Genomic DNA, 22,235 nt, shown 5'->3' on the forward strand with positions numbered 1-22,235 from the left:
TTTTAAGTTTTAAATTCCAGTCACCTGGCAGAAACCCTCACAAGAATGCTGAAATGATGTGTAAACACCCAAAGGAAGAGGTCATTTTCCATGAGTGTGATGAAGCCCTTAGCCTTATGGATGTGATGAGGCAGGACTTAGTCACCAGGCATAGTGCAAGACAGTGTGCTGAACGTCTGACTACCTTTGATGGGCATGCTTTCAGAGCAAGGCGGAGGGAGGCAGTTCTGCAGAAGCATGGCCGCTCTACTTTGCATGGGTTAAACTGCCCATGGCACGAAGCATGCAGATGAGGAGAAAGCAATTTGACGTTGGTCTTACCATTTCTCCCTATTTAGGGACCCATGTGGGGATCAGAGCATTCAGCGAGAGACAGGGAGTTAGGGAGAGAGAAACTCATTGAAAAATACTAAATCCCACATTTTTCCCCCAAAAAATAATTGGCCATATTCTCTCTTTATTTCAGTTCAGAAATGTTATTTGTCCAATTCCCCTGATGTATGATTATGCCACCCCAGTGACGTAAGTGATGCTAGGTTTCAATCCCAATCAGAAGAAAGAGTATGGCAAACATGCGTAGTTAATGGTAGGTATAATTTTGCGGAACCCATATGCCATGGCATTGCTGTACCGCGGTCACATGGCAAGCACCAATGTTTTGGTTAACACTCAAGGGGCAATCACTTTGGTGCTTCACTAAAATTTAGGAAATCCAAGTTGTCAAGTGAACAAGTCAGAATCATTTTCTTTTAATATCATGTCTCAAAAGGAAAGCAATAATGTCCCAAAGTCACCTGAAGGTCCCATGAAGGGGAGGCTTCTGGAAATCCCAACTGCATGTTCTACCCAAAAACACACTTGCTGGGGCTGCCCATACATGCACACTCCCTCAAACACACAACCCCATTCTCCGCCATCTGTGAAAGTGAATTGAGAGTTGGATCCGAAAGGCTTAACAATGTTTGAAGAAAACATATTATAGAAGGGGAAAGCCCCCACACACAAAGAATTTTACGCACATTTATTTCTAGTTTCTTAGGTAATGCACCCAAACCAGGAAAGGCTAATAGCTAGCTTTCACCCTTCTGCATATTTCCTCTTGATTGCTGCTGATACATTTATCTTTATCAAACAGAAAGTGTATGAAGAACATGCTAGAAGGGCACAATGGGGACAAACTATTGACAGATTGTCAAGACTCTGAAAGCAAGAGGACAGGGTGAGCTTCCAAACTAGGAAAAGTGACAAATTAGACACATTTATTGCATATTTATATTTTTCAAAATAAGGTAAGACTATCAACGAATATAACTAATATTTAAAATTTTAAATATTAAAAACTATTCTTAATTATGATTTAAAGAGAGAATATGGTTTAAAGGAGCTTGATTCTACTATCAGAAAGTCTGAGTAAAATATAATACTACCACTATGACTTATTTAAATTAATGATACATTTTTCCCCGGGCATGGCTTCCTTATCTCTGACAGTTCAGAACAAGATCAGACAGAGAGATTTAAAAAATCCAATCTATTTAGAATTATTTAGTAAATCCATAAACCAGTAACAACTTCAAGAAAGTTTCACTTGTTAAAATGACCTACATTTCCCTAAATACTGTATTTATCAACACTTTAAAATGAAGATCTGCTTTATAATTTTGGTTTTAATCAGAATTTTTTTATTTCTGTGTCATTAAAAAGCTCTTTCGTGAAACATAAAAATAATTGCAAATCTATTTCAGTTTAATTGGCAAGATCTTGGAGAGTGGGAAGCAAATGAAAATTTCAAGGTAGCAATAACTAGTAATCAAGAGTAATGCCCTTGAACAAAATTAATCTCCCATTGCCAGCAGCCTTCGTGGCTAGCTGAGCTTTTGTTCCTCGTATGCTCGCGTCGATGGAAAGGGACGCTATCAAAGTTGCAGGAAATAGACATGATGCAATATTGTCACTGCTGGGTTCGGATGCATTTTCATACACTTTGTTCTCTGACAATTCCAATTTCCTCCATATAATAAGCCTTTTATGGTAATTTATTGCTTGGCTGTCTCAAGCTTGCAGCTAAGAAGTATAAAATGAGGGAATAGAAGTGCTATTTAGCAAATATTTGAGAACGTATTAACTAAAAAAAAAAAGATGTGACGAAAATACTCCATTTCTTCCCACAGAGCTAATGTGAAGGCAGTAGGGGCTCACATCCAAAGGGGGCTCGGACACAACACTTCTCAGCTTCTTCATGACGTAACTTCAGCCTGGTGAGCTTGTTTCATCTGACGGTTACAGAATGTCTTGCTTAAAAATATGCCCATTGGGGTTTCTTTTTGTTTGAAATAATATAATTGATGCAAATTTTACTTGCATTGGTTGAGCCATTATATTGTTAGAGAATTTTAATTTGATCTTTGATTTCTGTATTGCGTTTCTGCCTTTTAGAAAAGCTAAAGGAGAGACACGGGGTGCACTTCCCCTAACTTCAGGGGACCCATCTGAAGGAAAAAGAGTCCAGCTTACTAATCATTACGTATATTTTAACCCATCCATGGGTGATTTTAGAATTGCTCAGATCTTTCTTTACTCCAATAAAAACCTAACCTCCACACCCAGAGTTTGCTTCTGCACACAGACTTCATGATACACATTCAGTTATGGGAAGGTAAAGGGTATTTGTTTTCAAAAGTTGTATTAAATAACAATGTTGCAAAATTTCATAGTAATGCTAAATTAATATCAACCTTTGAAATTTATTACTATGAAAAATTAAACTATTGAATTATCAATAATACTCAATACATTTTAAAAAGGTGTTTAAAGACTTATTTGAATTTCATTCTGGGTCATCCAAATAGGAAGGCAGCCACAGAAGGAAAGTCACATCAAACCTAGGAATGGAGAAGGTGGCAGAACTGAGGTCAAGATTCCCCACCAGTGGCTCCTTTAACATTCGGGCCCAGGGCGCCTCTTACTGTGAAGGACTGCCGGGTGTAGGATGCTTCGCTCCACCCTTCTAATGTATCTCCAAGCTGCCAGTAGCTCCGCCTCCTATTTTCAAGTGTAACAACTACAACTGACTTCAGATTTTGCTCATTAGCTCCTTAGCGAAAGCAGAGCAGCAATCGGGTCATAGGAGCCGCTGGAGTGGGAAGGTCGTTTCCCTGGGTTTTGAGTGGTCCAGGTCAGTGATGTTCAAGGGTCAGAGCTGTCAGTTCACTGGGGGCATTAGCTCTGGTATACATCCCAGAGATTTTGGCATGAGGTTTCCTATTCCTCATCTCTATCTGGTGTGGTGGAGCTTACCAAAATCAATGAAGCGATTTACCAAAAACCTGAACCATCCAGGGCTAACCAGATAAGACCTAGGAGAGCCCTTTTCCCTATGACAGCCACCTCCATATCAATGTCTGGACCCTTAAATTGTTAATGTGAATACTACTTTATTGACAGTTACAGTACCCAGTACCAGAAAATAATTTTCTTTCTTTACCTGCTCTGGGTGACTAGCTAAAAGGTTGGGATAGCCCCGCCATCTTTACTACTATGAGGGGAAAGCAAGGCCATGGTGCAGAGTGATTATAAACAGCCCCTGTTGTAGACTTGTGGGTAGCAGCACTATCAGCAGCGACACCTTCACCAGGAGCAGGACTTTCTGACTCACTAGGAATGTGCCCACAGCTACGGTGACAAACAGCTTTAGAGACTCAAACTTCCCTACTCGCAAAGTTAGTTCTGTGCCTATGGCTCAAATCCGAACAAGTACTTTCCACTTTAAAAAAATGCCTTTGCACACGTGGCCTTAAGGGCTCAGACAGTCTGTGGGTAAAGGTAGGTAGCTGTTTCCATTTCCATTCTTCAGACCAAAAATCTGACTGAGATTACGAGAGTTATCCTAGCCAGTATTCACCGAGGGGAGCCAAACTTCAAATGTAGCTGCTGATCCCTGAGCCAGTGCTTTTTCCATATAATTTCACAAAATATGTCCTCTGTGGAGCTACAGCCTGGAAGCCATAATAGTAAACCTCCCATTTCATGCATCCGGGACTCGGCAAGGCCTGTCTGTTCAGAACGGTTCCACTGTGCTCTGCTCATGCAGGTCTGGCAAACAGCGAGGCGGCCATACTCAGCAAGCTATCTACAGTGGACAAAGCCGTGTGCTTCTCTAGTAGAAAAATGACTCCATAGACGAGGAACTAGAGAACTTGTCTTGCCTGGGCTCAGGAGCTAAGGCTGGTGTTTCTTGTGGTGGTGTGACTACCCCACAAAATTTTTCTAACAGCACCCAGTAACTCCTCGTTCACAAATCATACACTATAAATTTGGGGTGTGTAAGAGTTGTGTCTCTGCTTTGTTAGAAAAACCACTGAGGGCCATCTTCTAGTAAGGATGCTGAAGACAGGTTTTTATCAGGAGGTACTGGATGGAAAAACCACACATTAACAAAACACTAGTACCTGTTGTTCGCCTGGTTGGGACATTGGGAAAGCAATGTTTTTGCTTAGTGAAGGACTCTAAAGCTTTTTATGGGTACATATGAGGGTCTTGGGATGGCTTCTTTAGAAGGGGCTCTCCCCCCAAACAAGGCTGTACATAAGAAACCTTTTCCCACAACCCCTCTGGCCTCCTTTCTGTATGTCAGCATCGGGAAAAGGGCTTAACTGTCACATCTTGTGAAGCATGGCCGAGAAAGGGTAGTACTGACCTCGTCTATAGCTTTCTTATAGCTCTGTGACAAGAGGAACCCAGTCCCGAAGAGTCCACAGGCACGAAAACGCCGAAAGAAAAGAAGTAGAGGAAGCCATTCCCGAAGAGTCCACAGGCAGGGAAAAGCCAGAAGAGGAGAAGCAGGTTAGACACAAAATCGATATTGTTAGTAGAAAACTAACACAGACAAATAGGCAAAGAGAAGTTCAAGCCAGAGCGCTGCAAATTCCCGTCATTATTACTTAGCATCCTCCTTACTTTAAGATGATAAAATCAGTAAGTTAAAGAGACATTTATGCACATGACAGTGTCTCAGAACATCCAAACTGATTTTCTGCTTTCAGCCAGCATGCTCGTTTTCCTTCCTTTCCTTTAGTTTTAGTGTTATCTATCTATCTATCTATCTGTCTGTCTGTCTGTCTGTCTGTCTGTCTGTCTGTCTGTCTGTCTGTCTGTCTGCCTGCTTGCCTGCCTGCCTGCCTGTCTGTCTGAATGTCTGTCCATCCATCCATCCATCAATCCATCCATCCATCCACCTACCTATCTGAGACAATGTTTCATGTATCCTAGACTGACCTTGAACTCATTATTCAGCCGAAGATGACTTTGAACTTCTGGTCCTCATATGCACTGGTATTAAAGATGTGGACTGTCATATGCACATACTGTTTTATGAAGTGCCTGGGATCAAATCCAGGGCTTCATGTGTGCAGAATGAGCACTTAACCAACTGAACTTCACCTTAACCCATACTCTTTCTTTCTTTCAAGCCACTTGGTGTCAGGTCCAGAGGAAACTGCACACCCCTAGACTCTGGCACCTTTACCAAAGCAGTCAGAAGGGACAAATGGCCATCTTTGCTGACTATCAGCGTGCTGGCCTCCAAGCTCCCTTATTATCACACTCCCTGTGGCTCCTCTCAGCTTTTCACACTCTGCCTCCTGTCCCACACTTCTCCAGCTCCTGGGTTTCCCTCCCCAGCGTCTCACTCCCATACAGTCCTGACATTTCAGTGACGTGCTCTCTCCTGGCTTCTCCTCTTGGCTCCTCCCTCTTGCCTCTCTCTTGGCGTCCTCTGCCTGCATTCCCTTTGTCCTCCTCTCTCTCTCAGTCTCCCCTGCCCTCCTCACATGGACTGGTCCACTCTGCTGGCCATTTCGTTATACTGCTTTCTCTCCCTGCTCTGGACACTTCCAGGTACGCCTGGCTGCACTCTCCCATATCTACAACAGTCAGTCCTAAATTTATACATCTGATGCTGAAACCCTCAATTTATACACTCGGGTCCTTCATGGTTCAGCAATGGCTCTGGATTTCAAGTCTCCAGGCCCTGTGTTACACCACACTTACTAGGTTTTGGTTCAAACAGACTAGGTCATAAGGTATGACAAGCAGGTGAAGAACCAGCCTGCCTCCATCTTAGTCTTGAAAGCCATCTTATAGTAAAGACAGAGTAGGCTCACTTTTGTTCATGATTAAATCTGTTTCTCAAGGATGGGCATGCCCCACCTGGAACCTTAGCTACAAATGGTTCTGTACTGCGTGTTCCAGGAATGCCCATCTGCCTATGTTTCAAAGAGTTGTTTAGAATCATCTTGCAACCCCACCTTTGTTCCAAAAGGTTCCATGACCACCTATGGCTACCTTGTTACGACTACCTATTGCTATGATCACCTTGTTCTACGTACCCTGCAGCCATGTCTTTGTTTCAGGAAGTCATTAGGACTGACTCGTTATGATGTCCTGCTCCTATAACAAACCCACTACCCCTGACCTATGAAAGTCTTGCTTTCCTCACATTCAATGCTGATCTCTTAACCCCTGCCTGAGGCAGTCCATGAATACAAATTAAAAGCTTGATTTAATGAATTTGACTGTGATGATCTGAGTTGGTGGTCTTCCTCCTCTGACCTTTGGGATTGACAGTCACTGAAGACAGAGATGCAGTTTATGTGTGAAGAGTGGATGGCAGCAGGAAGAGTCTATGTGTCCCTGAATGCTACTTTTAACATCTTTATGTCAAAGTGCCGAGCAAACACTGTGGGATTGTGTGAGCTAGTTCTATTCCTTTTTTAATTTTTTACAGGATTGCTGATGAGAAACAAAGCATCCAAAGTCAATGGAAGCAGCCCAAGATCCATTCAGTTCCCCTCAATCGTGTATGACTTCCTTCTAGATGCCTCTAGTATACAACATTCTTATTATCCTCTAGTTTTTGCTTTGAGTCATGAATGCAACCCCAATTACTTTATCATAGGATTCTCAGGTAAGCGAGGACATGTAAATTCTTAGGAAGGACAGCACTCACAGCTGGTCGACTGGGCCGGGTGATGTCTCTGGACTCTTCGGGTTTCACCTTGGAAGGTTCGTGGGGGAGCACGGGTGATCCTTCTGACTTACTGTTGGCTAGAGAAAAGAAGAGGGACAAGAAAGGCTCTTAGAAAAGGCTGCCTCATTCTGCGTGAGTGGCTAGGGGTTACTCATGAGCCAAATCCATGTATATCGATGAAAAAAAACAATAAATATTCAAAAAACAAAGTCAGACAGCTGAGGCCTGAAACCCAGAAGCCAACAGTAAGAATGAAAATCTGCAGTCACTACCAAGTGCTTTCTGTGTATTAGGAACAGTACTAAATGCTTTCTCTGTCGATTATTGCAATTAATCCTTGCTCCAAGCCAATGGCCTGGCACTATTTTCTTATTCTCCAGATAAGGACAGATTCAAAGATGACACCCCTAGCTCAAGGTGACAATGAAGTTATAGAGTTAGTTGGGATTCTTCTTGAATTTTGAAAGTCTTCTTAATCATTATTTCAACAATCTTATGAATTAAAATTTAGGCTTGTTTTCTTCTTTAATCATCCAGTCATCAGAACAGGCTACTCTAATTGAAGTTTGTGAAGAATAAAACGAGCTTTGTTTGATGGAACGAGTTTAAAAGGGGGCTAAGAAGTGACCTGAGACCTTTAAGGAAGAAAGAATGATACAGGATCAGGGAGATGCTGATAAAGGTGAGGGGCCCAGGAATAAAGTTGGGGAGCCAGGCTGGGGGAGACCCTCTGAGGCCAGAGTGAGAGATGCCATGTTATGTATGTCATATGTAGAGCAGCAGGCAAATCATGGCTGCATTTCTAAGGGGCCACGAGGGGACTGGTGCTGTCTTAAGGGAAAGTGACCCACCAGCTTGTTAATAGTTATCAAACCGTGCTTCAGTCTGTTCTTACTTATTGTGAGCACATTTATTCTCTGACTTAAAAAGAGTGAATTTTGATGAGTTAGAACAGGGGTTTTCTAGGTATTAATTAATTGCACTATAGTCTTTCCATAGGTCTCTTCTTAGTGAAAACTAATCAGTGATGAAGCTTTTGAACTAAATATCTGGCTATGTTTTTTGTTTGTTTGTTTGTTTGTTTATCTAATGGGAACAAGCAGAATAGTCAATCATGTGACTTTAAGGCTAAGGTGTTTTCTTCTGTCTTGTGTATTTACTTTATATTGACTTTTAGGAAATGTCATTTTGAGAAACACCCAAGCTGACGAAGCATGCTTGGAACCCTGGAAGGGATGACTGGCACCGTGGGAACAAGACAGTGGGGTGCAGGAGACTGACAATGAGGAATCAAGTGGAAGTGGACACTTGGGGAGCTAGAAAGTTACCCAAACCACAGACAGGATTGCTGTTCACACTCTGTTTTCATATGCACAATTAGGGACTCTAGCCCAGTGCCTTCAGAAGACACAAGCATAAGACACTGGATAATTCCAGTATCACACAACAGTGGCCACCCTGACGGCAGCGTTAGGAAGCAGCCTTTCCTTTCCGCCTGTGGTTTTCCTCCCGAGCACGAGAGGATGGAGGAGTTAAGAGAATGCTTACCCCGAACTCTGGTTCGTTCACTAGATCCTGCTTGTGAGCCAGGCTGAGAGCCTCCTTGGGAGCTGGGCTGGGAGCTGGGAGTGCTGGAGCTGGAGGAACTGCCGCTGCTGGTCCTCTGCAAGGGGCTCTCTAGGACAGGCTCTGTTCTGCGGAGATCAGGATTGCTGCATGGGCAGAAGAACACAATGGCCACAGGTCAACATCCAGAACAGCAAGGCCCTTACTGAACAGCTCAGTAGCAAGAAAACAAACAACAAATAGAAATGAGATAAGGACATAAAGAGACATTTAAAAAAAGGACACACAACAAGCCATATATAAAAATGCTCAGCATCACCTTACACTTATTAAAGTGATTTTCTCAAAAAGAGGAATGATAGCCATTGCTGCTAAGAAAGTCAAGAAGGAAAGCCTCATCCTCTATTGGTGGGATGCAAATTAGTATATGAAAATTATTATAGAGATTCCCCCAAGAGTTATAAATACAGCTACAACATGACCCAACAATTCAGCTTCTGGTTATATAGCTAGAGGAAATGAGGTCTTTGTGTTGAGAAGATGGTGCATTCAGTGTTGCATAGATGCATTCATAGTAGCAAAAGATAGAACCAGCATGCACAAACTGATAAAGAAAATGCAATATATTTTTATATATGGTAGCAATATATATTCTAAACATGTCAACCACACAAGAAGACATGCACTACATGATCTCACATATGGAAAGGCACAACTCAGAGTAGCAGAGCTACAGTGTGAATTATTAGAATCTATAAGGTTTGATATGGGAACTGTGAGATGCTAAGCAAAGAAATGTTTCAGTTAGACAGGATGAACAAACTTTCAAGATCTATTGTACACTGTGGTGCCTTTACTTAATATGTATGCTTGAAGTAGAATTTTCTTTGAGAAAGGATCTCATTATATAGATTACTGTAGCACAGCATCCAGCTTTGAAGTAGATTCTAAACATTCTTATCACAAAAAGGTAACTATTTGAATTCACTTCACAGTTTATACAACTATTAAAAATCATATGGTACATATAAATATATGTTATTTTAATTTTGTATACATTACTTAGATTGTGGATGCTTGCTATTGGTAGTGACTCCTGAAGTCCTTAAGCAAAGGGTAAATGGTGGAAGGGTAGACACTGGGAGGGTAGGCGCTGGGAGGGTAGACCCTAAAAGGGTAGAAGATGAGTTCCAAACTCAATTCTTGGGTCAACATACTATAGTACCAGCTCTGAGATGAGGAACTCTAGGAAGAGATCTTCCTTTAAACAGTTCTCCCCATAAAACAAAGACAAACCAACCTATAGTTCATAACCCCAGAGAACCTAGACAAAGAGGACCCTAAGAGAAAGAAACATGGACCTGCATAGGAAGGAGAAAAAGACACGATCTCCTGAGTAAACTGAGAGTGTAGGGGCCATGGGAGAAGGTAGAAGGGGAGGCGAAGGAAGGGAGGGAAGCAGAGAAAAATGCATATAGTTCAATTAAAAACAAAAAAAAGAAAAAATAACAAAGAGTTTAAAATGCCAAAAAAACCTCAGTTCTTCCAGTATTTGTTGTAAACAACCTGAAATATATGAAAAGGAAGAATAAGGAACAGCACATGCAGCTCCAAGCTAGGAAACAGTCACTGTATTTTACTATTTGGCAAATTATCAAATATTCAATTATGTCTCTTACTGTTTTCTTCCTAACACTGGTGAGCATTTTATTGTGATCTGAAAGGTGCTGGCTGTAAAATAGCCCATCATATAGACAAATTGGTTTGGTCATTCTTGTACTGTTAGTCATTTGTGGGGCTTCCGACACATTGCTGTGATAAGCCACACAGAACTAGCCATCTGTTTGCACACCAAAGCGCAACTCTAGTTCCTAATTTTGGAATTCTTGGTTAACAGGTCATGAACACTATAAACATACATGTATAAGCTAATGTAGAAAGATATTAGCAATTTTCACTGTAGTCTATGTGATTATCCTTCTCTATGAATTTTTGTGCATATGTGTGCATGTGCATGCATGCATGCACGCGTGCGTGCGTGCGTGTGTGTGTGTGTGTGTGTGTGTGTGTGTGTGTAGGTGACTGTGGTGACCAGAAGGAGGTGTCAGTCTCCCTGCAGGTGAAGTTACAGATGGCTCTCAACACCTGGCTGTGGGTTCTGGGAATTGCACTCCAGTGTTCTGTAAGAATGGCAAGTGTTCTGAAGTGCTGAGCCATCTCTACAGCCCCTCACATCCATCTTTATTGATCCCAAAGAGCAGTATTATTCACTCACTCAGTATTATCATAATAGAAATGGTCGGGCAGTCGGGATAGAGACAGGACACAGGGTAGGTCCTCTGTGAGTCTAGCGAGGCAGACATTCTTAGTGAAGCACAGGGTGACAGGTAGGACACAGGGTAGGTCCTCTGTGAGTCTAGAAAGGCACACATTCTTAGTGAAGCACAGGGTGACAGGCAAGCATGGAGAACGCCTACCCACATCACCCACAGTGGCAGAAAATGGAGATGCAAGAGAAGAACCATCCGGCAACGGTGGTGGGAGCCAGTTGTTGAAGCTTTTATGATTTTGTTCATAAAATTGCATTCTTAAAGTTTCTATAACTTTAAGAGTTAAAGTTAACTTATATAACTTTATAAGTTATATATAACTTATAGGTAAAAGTTCTTACCTATTAGTTTATAATTAATATAAATGTATTTATACATCTCTCTTCATTTGGCCGTTAGATTTATCCAGTTCTGGGTAGGGACAACCAGTGATACTTGAGGGCTAAAGCTCCAGTCTGTTTGCCAGCCATTTGTAGAGAGAAAACCAGCAGAGCATCGTGCCCTCATTTCCAGCATCTCTAGATCCCTAAACTCCCGGAACATTTTTGTGAGTGGAGACACTGTAATGCCATGGTTCTGATGCAGAGGTGCCGCTTCAAAAGCAAATATTGTCCTTTCGTCTGCTCTGACCATGCTCACCAGGTTCTGGGCTATGTGTTGGGTGTTAGCTATGCCCCATACTGAGTTGAAAATAACATGGTCCTCATGCTGAGGCATTCTTCCCCTACCAATGGCTTTGACACAAAATGTTCAATTTTTTAAGCATAAGTAACCCATATAATATTTTTGTTAGTTGGTTTTTTAAAAGATAGCACACAAAAGCAGTGGTCTTCATTTTGGCATTTACATACATGCTTGTAAGACAAATCTTGCTTTGTGGTAATATATCAGCCCAATTCATGGTAACATGGCTAACTACAGGGGAAAATTTTGTGTAAAAATTATCATGTCTCACAATTTATTAATTTTGATGATATAACTTTAGAATTTATGACAATATTTACTCTATGGCATCTGTGGGAAGTGGGTGCTGACTCAACAGTAAAGGCAGCTGCAGAGAGACTGCTGGTGAAGCTCAGGAGAACCAAGAATTCTTGCTGTAATAATGACGCTCTTTAATGTACCATAGCTAATTTTCTGAGAACTGTTTGTATCTAAGGGGTTGAAATAAATTTGGGTCTCATGCAAATACCCCTAAATTAGAAAATACTCAAAATGATCAATGCTTCTTTTCTAAGTATCTTACACGATAAACTTGCTATTTTTCATCAAAAACAATTGTCCATAACCCTCACATAATGGCTTCTCCAGCACTCTTTTATGAAAGAGTGTTAATCAGGGAATTATTAAATTAATTGTAAAATTTATTACTAACCAAATATATTATAGACCAAGAGTGGTGGGTGGCACTAAAGTTTCCTATGCTGTTGGATTTTATGGAATGATGATGTCAATTTCGTTGTGCTAAAAATACATTGAGAGGAAGGTGGTGGTACAGGCTCTGCGGCGCTCTCTTGGGCGGCTGTCGTCTGGTGACAGCCAGCGTTCAGCTACCTGTTCTATCTCGCTTTCCTTCGATGCTTCAGTCAAAATTTGGTTGAATCACATAGTCTAAACTGAGTCTTGTTGGATCGAAATGAGGGTTGGAGAAGGGTAGGCCAGGAGCTGTACTGTCAAGTGACACCATCACCATGGCAACGAGATCTATGTGGTAGAGACAAGAGTTAAGAGCAACTCCGAAAGCAACGTGAAAAGAGACTGTAAATGCCATTGGTGTTTGGGGAAGTGAATACACATTAGGGGTCGTGGGTAGTGAGATAGAGGAGTGAGGCACGATGGGACTTGGTATAGCATCAGAAAGTCTGGACATAGCCCGAGTGTGACAAAAGCTGGTGTCTTTCTTGTGCGCGTGGATAGATGTAAAGCAGACGCCAGCAAGGCAGCTCACCAAGTCTGTGGTAGGAAACAGAAAGAGAGCTGATTGGAAGAGAAGCGTGGTTGGCAAGCAGTGGCTCTTAATGCCTGCTATACCTTTCCTTGTAGCCGGCCCGGTGTGGGTGCCTGGCTAGGAGAAAAACAAGGACAGACGGAAGACTGTGGGCATGTTAGTGGGTCCTGGCTATTGGCAGAACTATCTGGGATACACATGCGTCTTTGATGAAGCTCAGAGCTTCTTCCTGTGTGAGGCTAATTAGATCCCATGAGCATTCAGTACCTGACTTAGGCCTCATTAGCACAAGCCCTCTCTTCAGGTGCTGATTGCCATTCTTGCTGCTGAACTGTAAAAGAAATATTTTGTGTCTCTGTAACCATACAGACAATACGGGAACTTAATGTCTTTTCTACCCTACTTCTCTTTACTTAAAAATATGAGTAATATGGAAAAAATGCCATAGGCTATTTTTCTCTTCCTTATTATATATGTATGGTGTATGGATGAGGTGTATGCTCATAGAGGTTCAACTTCAGAATTCCATTGAGGAACAGATTTCCCTTATTCACATAGTAACCAAGACTACTTGGATCCAAGCATGCAAAAACGTCAAAAATTCCAAATACATTTCTTTAAATGCTAACTTTTAATTCACATTTTTCTAGGCAGCAATGATGTTTCTCTATAAGACAAACATTGAGAGTGTATGTGGCAATTATTCTATCTGTTGAATTGTAAAAAAAAAAATAAAAACAGAAAATGAGGATTACAAAGTGATTTTATGTCCACAGCCTTGGGCCAAGTCTTTAATTAACTGGCTGACTGCCAAAACTCTCTTTACTTTGATGACATGGCTAATAAGAAAAACCTAGTCCAAAGAAGGGATGTCTAGGATGGGGCAGGGAGCTATTTTCTGAGATTAAACATTTAGTCACTGGTCTTTTGGACTGAGTGTTTCTGGCTTAATTTAAATCTTTTCATATTTCAAAAGTACTTGTTTGAGCAAATTTTAATTTAGTTTAAGAAGAATACATGAATCAAAGCTAAATATTAAAGTGCCTAGAAGTTTTAAGATAGCAATGTATTTACATGATCAATTGCAATCTTTATTTAAACTTTCCTGGTCACCCTCGTAGGATGAGGCCATTGGTACCCAGGAGCAGGTGAGACCTGCCTGTGGAGCTTGAGTTTTAGCCACACCCAGTTTCGTGGGCAGGAGACAGTGGCACACCCATCTTTACCCACAGGGGGAGCTGTCAAAAGGATGAGGGGACACTGTTCCTAGATGAGTGGGGACGCATTTGGGACACAAACAAGTTCCATAGGATCTCAACCCTTAAAATACAGTGCGTGCCACAGAGTAGCGATCAATGCCTTCAAGATTCGGAGAGACTGGTACAGACCTATCAACAGCAGGGTGAGAAAGACAAAGTGGTGTCTTGCCGATTAGTGAGTGAGGAGTTCCCAGGGCAGACTATCAGAGTTCGAATCCTGGTCCTACCACTTCTTCCTCTGACACACTGGCAAAACTTTGAGCTCTGTTTACTTCAGCTCCCCATCTGTAAAATGAAGGTGATGAAAACCATCGCCTTGGAACCATGATAGGGTTTAAATAGTCAATATTTATAATGTTAGCTTACCAGCTAACCAGATGGCACAGCGGGTAAAGACACTTGCTGTCCTATCATGGCAACCTGAGTTTAATCCTTGGAACCCACAGATAAACAACTCCACTAAGGTATCTTCTGGCCTACACCACACACACACACACACACACACACACACACACACACACCTTAAGAGTATTTGTAATGCAATGAAAATACTATGTCATACATAGTGCTTCAAGAGGTACTTATTAAACACTAAAATAGATAAAAATTGCCTCAGGAACAGAAGACAAGGCCCTGAAAGGCCTGCCCACAAATACTTGCTGTTTTCACACAGCAAAGAGGTAAGATAGTGGAGAGGTATTCCTTTGGGAAGGAAGTGTACCTAGAATAGTAAGGTTCTGACTTTCTTGTATTAGCTACACACACTCAAGTGCATACTCTGATTCTAGATTCTTTCATCTAGGGTACTACATAGTTACAGTTGATTCAAGTTTGTTGTTTTCAGGTTGTTATAGAATAGTTCACATTTGACAGCTACTATATCACATCTTGTCCTTAGAATCTGGGATGCACTATTATAAATAGAGGAAACAAAATATAAACTTCTTAACCTTCAGGTTCTCTCTGCTTTTCCTCTTTTGCTCACTTAGCACATAGTTTATTTCTTATTCACACCAGAATACTGACAAGAAGAACCACTTTCCTTGGGGTTTCTTTTCTATGTGGTGACTTAGGGACCAGGATCCTACTTTGTTGAAGCATTACCATCCTGATTTCGAGGTTCCTAAGTGTTCAGGAAGAAGAGAGAAGCCTTGCTTTGAAAAATAATGCATGAGTATATGTTTATAGAATTGTGCATGTGGGTGAATGTATGTGTGTGCTTATAGAAGTCAGAGTACAGCCATAGGTGTTGCTCAGGAGTCTTCATTGGCCAGGAGCTCACCATAATTGGCTAGAACGGATGGCCAATGAACCCTGGGGATCCCCCATCTCTACTGTCTACTGTTGGGATTTTAAGTACATCACCATACCTGACATTTTACATGGGTTCTAGGTATCAAATTTATCCTTTCTTTAACCAAGTTCATTTACATACTGACTCCAAAGCAAGGTAAGAGTGGCAAGACTTAATTTATCCCCAAAGGTATGTGTAGCCTGAAGAAATTGAGGTACATTTAGACTCATGGGTGCTGGAGTCAGTCTCTGGCCATTGGCAACAATTGGGCCCAAGCCACATATAGTCTTGGACTATGCCATTATCATATATCGTATCATATATTTAGCAAATGAAATAACAAAAAACACAAAATGTATTGAATCTGTTCTCTACTAAGCTCTGCAATTTTCACCGAAATCTACTCTAACTTTGCTGGTTTTCTAGTTTCTCTTAAGAGTCACTAAAAAGGTGGTGAAGAAATTAAAGAACTGTTGACTGGGTGTAGGAAACACAGCTTAGAAGCACGAGAAAGCAGACAAATCGCTTGATGAATGATCGTCTGTTGACCAGAAGCAGAAGAACCATGGGGAGTTGGGGAGGAGGCATGAGTCCCAGTGTTGGTGACCCCGTGAAGTTCCTTTCCAGGCCCAGGGCCTAGCCATGCAACCCACTATAATGCAAGGAGGATGACTCAAGAAAATGCTTCCAAAACCCTGCGCATTTATGTCTTCACCTTTGAAATTCTGATCTTAGATGGACAAAACTGAACATGCCCAGAGGGAAGAGCTTGAGGAGTGAGATGCAGCTGATTGGGAAGCTCAGGGAAGTTGCGTGAGTGAGCTCAGATCATAGAACTTTTTAGTTCACTTGCAGAACTGTGAGAAGTTCACTTGCAGAACTTTAGTTCACTTGCAGAACTGTGAGAAAGTTCACTGTCACTTAGGTCCAGTCAAGTTAGGGTTGTTTCCTTCCCAGCAGCAGTACGGAGGGGCAGGGCATCCCACCAGATGGTTCAGTCAGTGAAGCGCTTACGACGCAAACACAAAGATCTGAATTTGGAGCCTCATAGCCTCCTAGAAAGTGCAGTAGCACCATCTGGAATCCCACGACTGGGCATGCAGAGATGGGAGCATCTTTAGCTGTCCTAGCTACAGCAGTGAGAAACCCTGCCTCAAAAAACAGGATGGAGGGCCATTGAGAAGAACACTGGACACTGATGTCTCCATATACCAAGGAAGACTTGTGGGGTCAGAGGATAGCTTTGTGGGGTTCTCTCCTAATTTTATATGGGTTCTGAAGATAAAACTCAAATTGCCAGACTTATGCAGCAATTGCCTTTAACCACTTCTAAGAGCCATCTCACCCAGTGAGTCACATTCGGTCATGTGAAGATGAATGCTGGCAAAAGCAAGAGTGTTCTGCGGATTGTCATACATGAAGAGATGGGGAGTCTCCACCGTATCACCCCACATCTTTGGATGTGCACTGTAGGTGGATAACTGCAAACTCTTAGGTCACTCCGCTGTCAGTGGGCAGACACTGGTCGTCATCTCTCATAGAGTTTACATTCTTTGCACAAATACAGTATTTAAGTATCCCAAAGGAAACCCTTACCATTTATAGGTTACTGACCCTCAAATACCCATTATCTTGGGCCTGAAATGTTGTTAAAAACATTTCTGAGGAATTAAAAAGCTGCTTCTTACTTGACTGTAATAGCCGGTCCTTCTTTTGGTTGACAGAAGAGAAGTACTTAAAGTTGGGATGATGCTTCATCTAAGCATCCAGATTCCAAGCATCATCCCCATGGAAACAGCCCCTAGGACAGGGATCGAAAGATCAGGACGCACTGGTGACTGGAAGACAGGGACTGATAAAGCCCAGCCGGTGCCCAGTGCTATCATGCCTCTGTCCCCTGGCCACAGCTTTCAGTTAACTTAGGTTTCTTAGCTACACCAGCTAGGCAGAGATCGGACTAGCTGCAGAACAAGGGATTCATAGACTCCTACAATTTTCAGTTCCACTTAGAATGATGTTGCAATCTTTCCCCCAAAGAGATTCTAAGTCCATTGCTTCCTCCTTTTGGGAACGGTCCCTTCCTAAGGCCTTTCAAGGGAAGAGTTAAGATCAAAAGTATTCTGTATACAAACAAAACCATGAGTGTCCCCTATCCTCTTCCTTTCTCCCCCTTCCCTCTTCATGGTCTTTCTCTCATCATGAACACAGTGAAGAAGAAAACAGTCTGTCCTAGTGAATCCTTTTTATAGCCTCAGCAGAGGCCACTGGCTATTTCAGTGGATCCTAAAAACGGAGGCATTCATCATGACAGATCCGAGGGAAACTTGGTGAACGACAGAAACAAACAGCATCTGTTGCACATTCAGTCTGCCCAGATACCGTGCAGACACAGTTTACTTCCCAGCAGCCCTTGAGACAGCTGCATCAACCAGCAGAAGCTGGATGCAACTTCCTGATTATAGGAATACACATTGGATAGAAACTCCTGGAAGGACAGAGAGTAAATGAAGGAAGCATAACTGTGTTTCCGAGACCCTGCATAATGCCATGGGTGACCTCCTGATCAGAGCTGGTCTGTCAGGGACAAGCTACAGAGTTTCTGGAGTCGCTGACTGTTTCCTAGGTAAGAGCTTTGTTGTGTTCAGTGGTGCTTGGGGCACATTTCCTGACCTGGCACTACAATTCAACTCTGATTTCCTTCTTCCGGCTCCACAACTGCTCTCCGAAGCAAAGGTTTGCAATGCTGCAACCACATCTGTATTTCTAAGTTTGTGCCCAGATTTTAAAAACCTCATAGTGAAGTTATAAAAGGCCATAAAAGCTGATAGTCCAGTTGACAAGTGCACATGCTTCAGGAATGAAGAAATGATCAGAGACATTCTTTGGGAAAGCAGGTATCTTGGAGAATCATGGTGACCTTTCTCCTCTTACCTTGCTCTGATAGGTTGAGATCCAAGTCTGGGGCCCAGAGCACTGCCATTCCCAGGGGAATTCTTCCTGGCTAATGCTGGGGATATAGAAGTTGTTCTTTGAGGCACCTGGAAGAAAAGCAGAATTGAGAATTATTTCCCATAATACAATGCAGGTAGGCTACTGTCTGAGGAGTCTGGAAGACTGGCTATCAGTTGCAGAAGGTGCCTCCTTTAGGAAGAACTATCTGCCACCCTTCAGTGAAACGGCTAACTCCAAAACAGAGCCAAAGGACTGCCAAGGGTTAACTGCTGCCAAGGGTTAAGGAGGGCTGATCCACAGCTATTACGGTCATTTTAATTTTAAAACAGAAGAGGGCGCACTAATGACCTTGACTTACTGAGCTATAAGAAACTACCTTCTCTTGTTTGAACAAGTGGTAGCTAGGGGAGATCTTTGTGCAGTGAGCACCTTTACTCCTGTGGACACAGTAGGTGGGGAGATCTCTGTGCAGTAGGTGGAGATCTCTGTGCAGTAGGTGAGGAGATCTCTGTGCAGTGAGCGCCCTTACTCCTGTGGACGCAGTAGGTGGGAGCTGCAGAGGGGACCAACTCCACATTTCACTTTAGCTCACACCGCAATGAACAAATAGATTATGAACTCTAGTGAAGAACTAGGGTGCCAGTCTAGACCTTGACAATAAATCACATGCTGGGGAGCCTGGAGAAGCTATGTCTTTATTACTTACTTTTTAATATTTGTGTGTGTGTGACTCCCTGCATGCATGAATCACACGTTTGTGCTGGGTGCCCGCGAAGCTGGGAGAAGGCATCAGATCTCCTAGAACCGGGGTTCCAGGTACTTGTGAGGCACCCAGTGTGGGTGTTGGGGAATGACCCAGTGTTCTCTCAAGAGCAGAAGTGCTCTGACCACTAGGCGATATCTGCAGCTCTTATCACTCTTATAACGTGAAAACATGGACTGTTATACTTCCTAAGCGAGTTACTACTGTTAAATACAACCCCACCCCTCAAACATTGTGTTTTGGTGGTTAATTAGTAAATGCTATTTATAAAACAGAATTAATATTAAAAATGCTAGAAGGGTCTTCAAAAGTAAGGATAATACAGGTGAGAAGTTAGCACAAGTATGTATTACTAGCTCAGCCGGAAACATGCAGAGTAGAGTTCAAAGGTGGCTTCTCTCGCAAAGCATGCAGACACCTGCTTGTGCGCTCAGGTATTATGCAACGGGAGTTCATTTTTTTTTGCAAGAAACACACAAATATTAGTGCAAAAGATGACTTTCAATGTAAGTGTCATCCTATTTTGAAAAAAGTGTTTTGTTATAATTCATTTATAAGGGAGCATTCCTTACGTGGAGTCAACTGAAAAGCCCAAAGACATTTGTATGTATGTGTTTTCATATGTGTGCACGTGAGTGTGACAGCCCTGTGTATGTATGCCTGTGGAGCTGAGGGTCAATGTTGGGTGGCTGCGCCTCTGCCTGTCTCTCTGTCTCTGCCTGTTTCTCTCTCTCTCTCTCTCTCTCTCTCTCTCTCTCTCTCTCTCTGTGTGTGTGTGTGTGTGTGTGTATGACAGAGTGTCTCATTGAACCTGGAGATCACCAATTTTCAGACTTTCTGGCAATAGGTCTTCTTGTCTCCACCTCCTCAAGACTAGAGTTAAAGACATATGCCACCATGTCTGACTTTTATGTGAGTGCTGAGGTCCTGAATTCAGGTTCAATGCCTGTATGACAAGCACTATACTGACCGAGTCTCCTCTCTACAGGACCCAGACCATTTCCTGAACCTTCAAAATCTGGTTGAGTTTTGTGCTGTTAAATATAAGAGTAAGTGAATTTTCTTTTGTTTCTTAGGTTTGTTTAGCTATAGATGCAATAATCCTTGAAAATATCCACTAGTCTATCTTCTAACAGGAACAGCAAAATGGTCTAGAGTGTTTGGGGTTGAGAGATCCAGTTCTATGTGAAGACACACACTTCACTTCCCTGTCACTCATACTGAGTCTCTGCCCCTGTGGGAAAACAAAGATCAGAAATGATTGCCTAAGACTTAGCTTAGAGAAGGGGCAATGGCAGCTATGAGGAGGGAATGGCCTAGGCACAATCGTGTTCTCCAAACTGTGTAAGGGATGGAATAGTGGTGGGTGCTAGACACATTCAGCATGGAGGACACAGACACACTGTGTCTCCGCAGCACTGACGTTACCTTTGGTGGAATATCTTCTTCCTGTCGTAACCAAGAGCTTCGGTCGAACTTCTCAATGCGAGTCGGGAGAGGAGGGTTTTCTGAGGTGGGATCTGAGTTCTGGCGTGGCATCTCAACCCTGTGAGAGGTCACATTCAGAGCCTCCTGGAACCCAGACAGGCCCTTTGTGGGTTGCTCGTGCACTGACTGGGAGACGGTCAAGGCAGGTCCCTGGGATTTTACAGCTACCAGCTGTGGGATCTAAGCAGACAGCACAAGGCCAGCATTATTAGAAGCTCATAGGTTGAAGAGACAAGAAGTTCTGCATGCAGGAATTGAATTCCTCAGAGCTAGTGGCAGGGTGGTTTTCAGTTAGCCATAACTGCACGTGGGATGAGCCGCACAGGCCGAGACCCTCCTGCTAGTCAAGGCTGCACACATGCTTCTTACGGCCTTCAGAATCTTCAGTTTAGAAAACACGGAGGGCTTAATCAGGGATTCTGGCAACAGGCTTGGTGTTTTCGCTGGAACTGCTGGTAAGTCAAGGAACAGTGTGGTGGTAGTGACAATAATTACCTTTAGTCAACATTCCTTGGACAGCGGCAAAGCTGTTTTATCAGCTATCCCATGCTCCCTCTTGTAAAGTCCTTAGCTTTGACTTTAGACACAGTGTTCTGTGGAAGAGGAAACGCTCTAAACGGCTTTCCTCTCCGGAGCTCACTGAGTCCACCCTGGGGTAGACACAGCCGGTCTCCTTTCAGACTTGAGCAGTCCCAGGTGGAAAGAGATTAAGTAGATTTCACCACTGAGCTGAAGGCCAGTGTTCCACTCCTCAGAGCCCATGCATCTGACCTTTATAGTGTACTCTTTCTTCCTTATGTGTTTCTCCCCGTGCCCTGTGTGTGCGTGTGTGCTTGTATGCAGGTGCACATGTATGTTTAGAGGCTGGAGGTCAACTTCAGAATGTTTACCTGGTTTATAGTCTGACTCTCTGACTCTCTCCCTCCCTCCATCTCCCTCTCTTTCTTGAGACAGGGTCTCTCTGTGTAGGTCAGGCTGGCCGGGAACTCAGTGTAGTCAAGTCTGGCCTTTAACAATGTACAGAAATCGACCTGCCTCTGTCTTCTGGGTGCTGGGATTAAGGCTTGTGTCACACATGGCCGTCACTTTGTTTAAAACAGGGTTTCTCGCTGGCTTGGAATTGCCAATTTGACCAAGTTGCTGGCCAACAAACCTCAAGGGTTCTCTGCACCCACTTCTCCAGTGTTAGGTTTACAAGCATGCACTACCATGCCTGAATTTTTATGTGTGTTCCAGGGCCTGGACTTGGGTCCTTGTATGGCAAGTCCTTTGTGGAATGGCCCATCTCAGGTCCTGCAGGACTGGCTAACACTGCTGATAATATACACCATCCCCTGATGCCAGGATGTTTCTTGAGGAGTTATTTCAATAGTTAGGCACGCAGTGCTTTGGTCCATGCAGGGATGGCTTCTGGGATTTTCATTTGGCCTCTTAAGAAAAATCACCCAAATCCAGGCCACAAGGGAGCCCTTCACCACTACCTGTACCACTGTGTTCTGTGACTCCTGAAGCCTACCCTACCGCAGCAAGTACACTGCATTCGTTATTGGAGCCTGAGTCCATCTCTGGGCCTGGCCTGTAGTCCAGGAACCATGACTCGGAAGAAAA

The 22,235-nt window shown here is 42.9% G+C and overlaps 1 protein-coding gene across 7 annotated transcripts in view; it reads right to left on the reverse strand.

Moving 5' to 3' along the window:
• Positions 1 to 22,235, reverse strand: part of Tnik (TRAF2 and NCK interacting kinase) — a 401,320-nt gene that overhangs the window by 42,360 nt on the left and 336,725 nt on the right. For 4 of the 7 annotated variants that reach the window (XM_048452644.3, XM_085682322.2, XM_048452642.3 and 1 more), the window contains 5 exons: positions 20,568 to 20,807; positions 18,356 to 18,462; positions 8,576 to 8,739; positions 7,007 to 7,104; positions 4,697 to 4,720 (listed from right to left, as the gene is read on the reverse strand). In XM_048452644.3, the coding sequence (XP_048308601.1) occupies positions 4,697 to 4,720; positions 7,007 to 7,104; positions 8,576 to 8,739; positions 18,356 to 18,462; positions 20,568 to 20,807 (633 nt within the window). The remainder of the gene's footprint in view (positions 1 to 4,696; positions 4,721 to 7,006; positions 7,105 to 8,575; positions 8,740 to 18,355; positions 18,463 to 20,567; positions 20,808 to 22,235) is intronic. The other 3 variants (XM_048452645.3, XM_048452643.3, XM_085682321.2) reach the window with 1 other exon arrangement.

This window comes from Myodes glareolus, chromosome 20 (genome assembly GCF_982192425.1).
Source record: "Myodes glareolus chromosome 20, mMyoGla1.1, whole genome shotgun sequence".
NCBI lineage: Eukaryota > Metazoa > Chordata > Mammalia > Rodentia > Cricetidae > Myodes > Myodes glareolus.